Source organism: Octopus bimaculoides, chromosome 9 (genome assembly GCF_001194135.2).
Source record: "Octopus bimaculoides isolate UCB-OBI-ISO-001 chromosome 9, ASM119413v2, whole genome shotgun sequence".
NCBI lineage: Eukaryota > Metazoa > Mollusca > Cephalopoda > Octopoda > Octopodidae > Octopus > Octopus bimaculoides.
This window is the reverse complement of record NC_068989.1, coordinates 22,221,070-22,222,437: the sequence shown is the minus strand read 5'-3', so window position 1 is coordinate 22,222,437 and position 1,368 is coordinate 22,221,070. Positions and strand designations below refer to the sequence as shown.

The 1,368-nt window shown below is 36.8% G+C and overlaps 1 protein-coding gene across 1 annotated transcript in view; it reads right to left on the bottom strand.

Annotated features, from left to right (window-relative positions):
- The window catches only part of LOC106868016 (atrial natriuretic peptide receptor 1), a 100,713-nt gene that overhangs the window by 44,260 nt on the left and 55,085 nt on the right, over positions 1-1,368 (bottom strand). Inside the window, exon 20 of the mRNA XM_052970332.1 lies at positions 557-640. Within this exon, the coding sequence (XP_052826292.1) occupies positions 557-640 (84 nt within the window). The remainder of the gene's footprint in view (positions 1-556; positions 641-1,368) is intronic.

Genomic DNA, 1,368 nt, shown 5'->3' with positions numbered 1-1,368 from the left:
GAAGAGGAGGAAGAGGAGGAGGAGAGGAGGTGAGGGGGAGGAAGAAGAAGAAGAAAAAGAAGGAGGAGGAGGGGGGAGAAGAAGAAGAAGAAGAGGAAGAAAAAGAAGGAGGAGGAAGAGGAGGGGGAGAAGAAGAAAAAGAAGAAAAAGAAGGAGGAGGGGAAAGAAGAAGAAGAAGAAGAAGAAGAAGAAGAAGAAGAAGAAGAAATGGTGGTGGTAGTTTTGATGATGATGATGATGATGATGTAGAAGTAGAAGACAGGACCAAATGTTCTGTATTGTTGTTATTATTCAGCTCTTATATGAGAAACGTTGATACCACATCATATAATCAGAAAAGATAATATCTGTGATAACATTGAGGATACAAGATCAGATCATGTTATAAAAAGAGTCTTTAATATCACACAGCATATATGATACAACGGAAAGGATTATCAACGACAGTAAACGAAAAACACACAACGATTTCAAGCTGTTAGGAAAATAGTCATTTATTGTAAGACAACAATGCGGTTTTGATGACTGAGGAGAAGAACATTTAAGTCACACTCACCTTTGCCACTTGATTCCATTCGAGATGCTGTGTTGACTGTGTCTCCAAATACACAATACCTCGGCATTGTTAAACCAACTACACCTGTTCAAGAGCAATGGGGAGGAGAAATAAAGATAGATATAAATATCGAGTCGTTGAATAATTGTGTTGCTTTTGTGTCTGTTCATTTTGAAAGCGCTTAAGTGTGTCTCAAAATAATATCTGTAAACGGAAAATCAATGTATTTGTAAAGCTGTGCGTTTATTTTATGTACGTATTCGGCTGAATGTTTATTTATATTCTAAGAGAGTTTTTTCTTCTTCTTCTTCTTCTTCTTCTTCTTCTTCTTCTTCTTCTTCTTCTTCTTCTTCTTCTTCTTCTTCTTCTTCTTCTTCTTCTTCTTCTTCTTCTTCTTCTTCTTCTTCTTCTTCTTCTTCTTCTTCTTCTTCTTCTTCTTCTTCTTCTTCTTCTTCTTCTTCTTCTTCTTCTTCTTCTTCTTCTTCTCCTTGTTCTTCTTCTTCAACATTAAGAGACTTTAATGTCTAAATTCTTTGTTGGCTTTGACTTGGCTAACTTCACGAGTGATCCATTTTGCACACATACACATTCACACACGTACGTATCTTTTACTTGTTTCAGTCATTAGAGTACGGCCATGCTGAGGCACCATCTTACAGAATGAAACGACCCCAGTACTTTTTTTAAGCTCGGTATTTATTTTATCGATTTCTTTTGCCAAGCCACTAATTTATGGGAACATAAACACACCAACACCAGTTTTCAAGTGGTGGTGGGAGACAAACACAGACCCGAAGATAAGCACATGTATA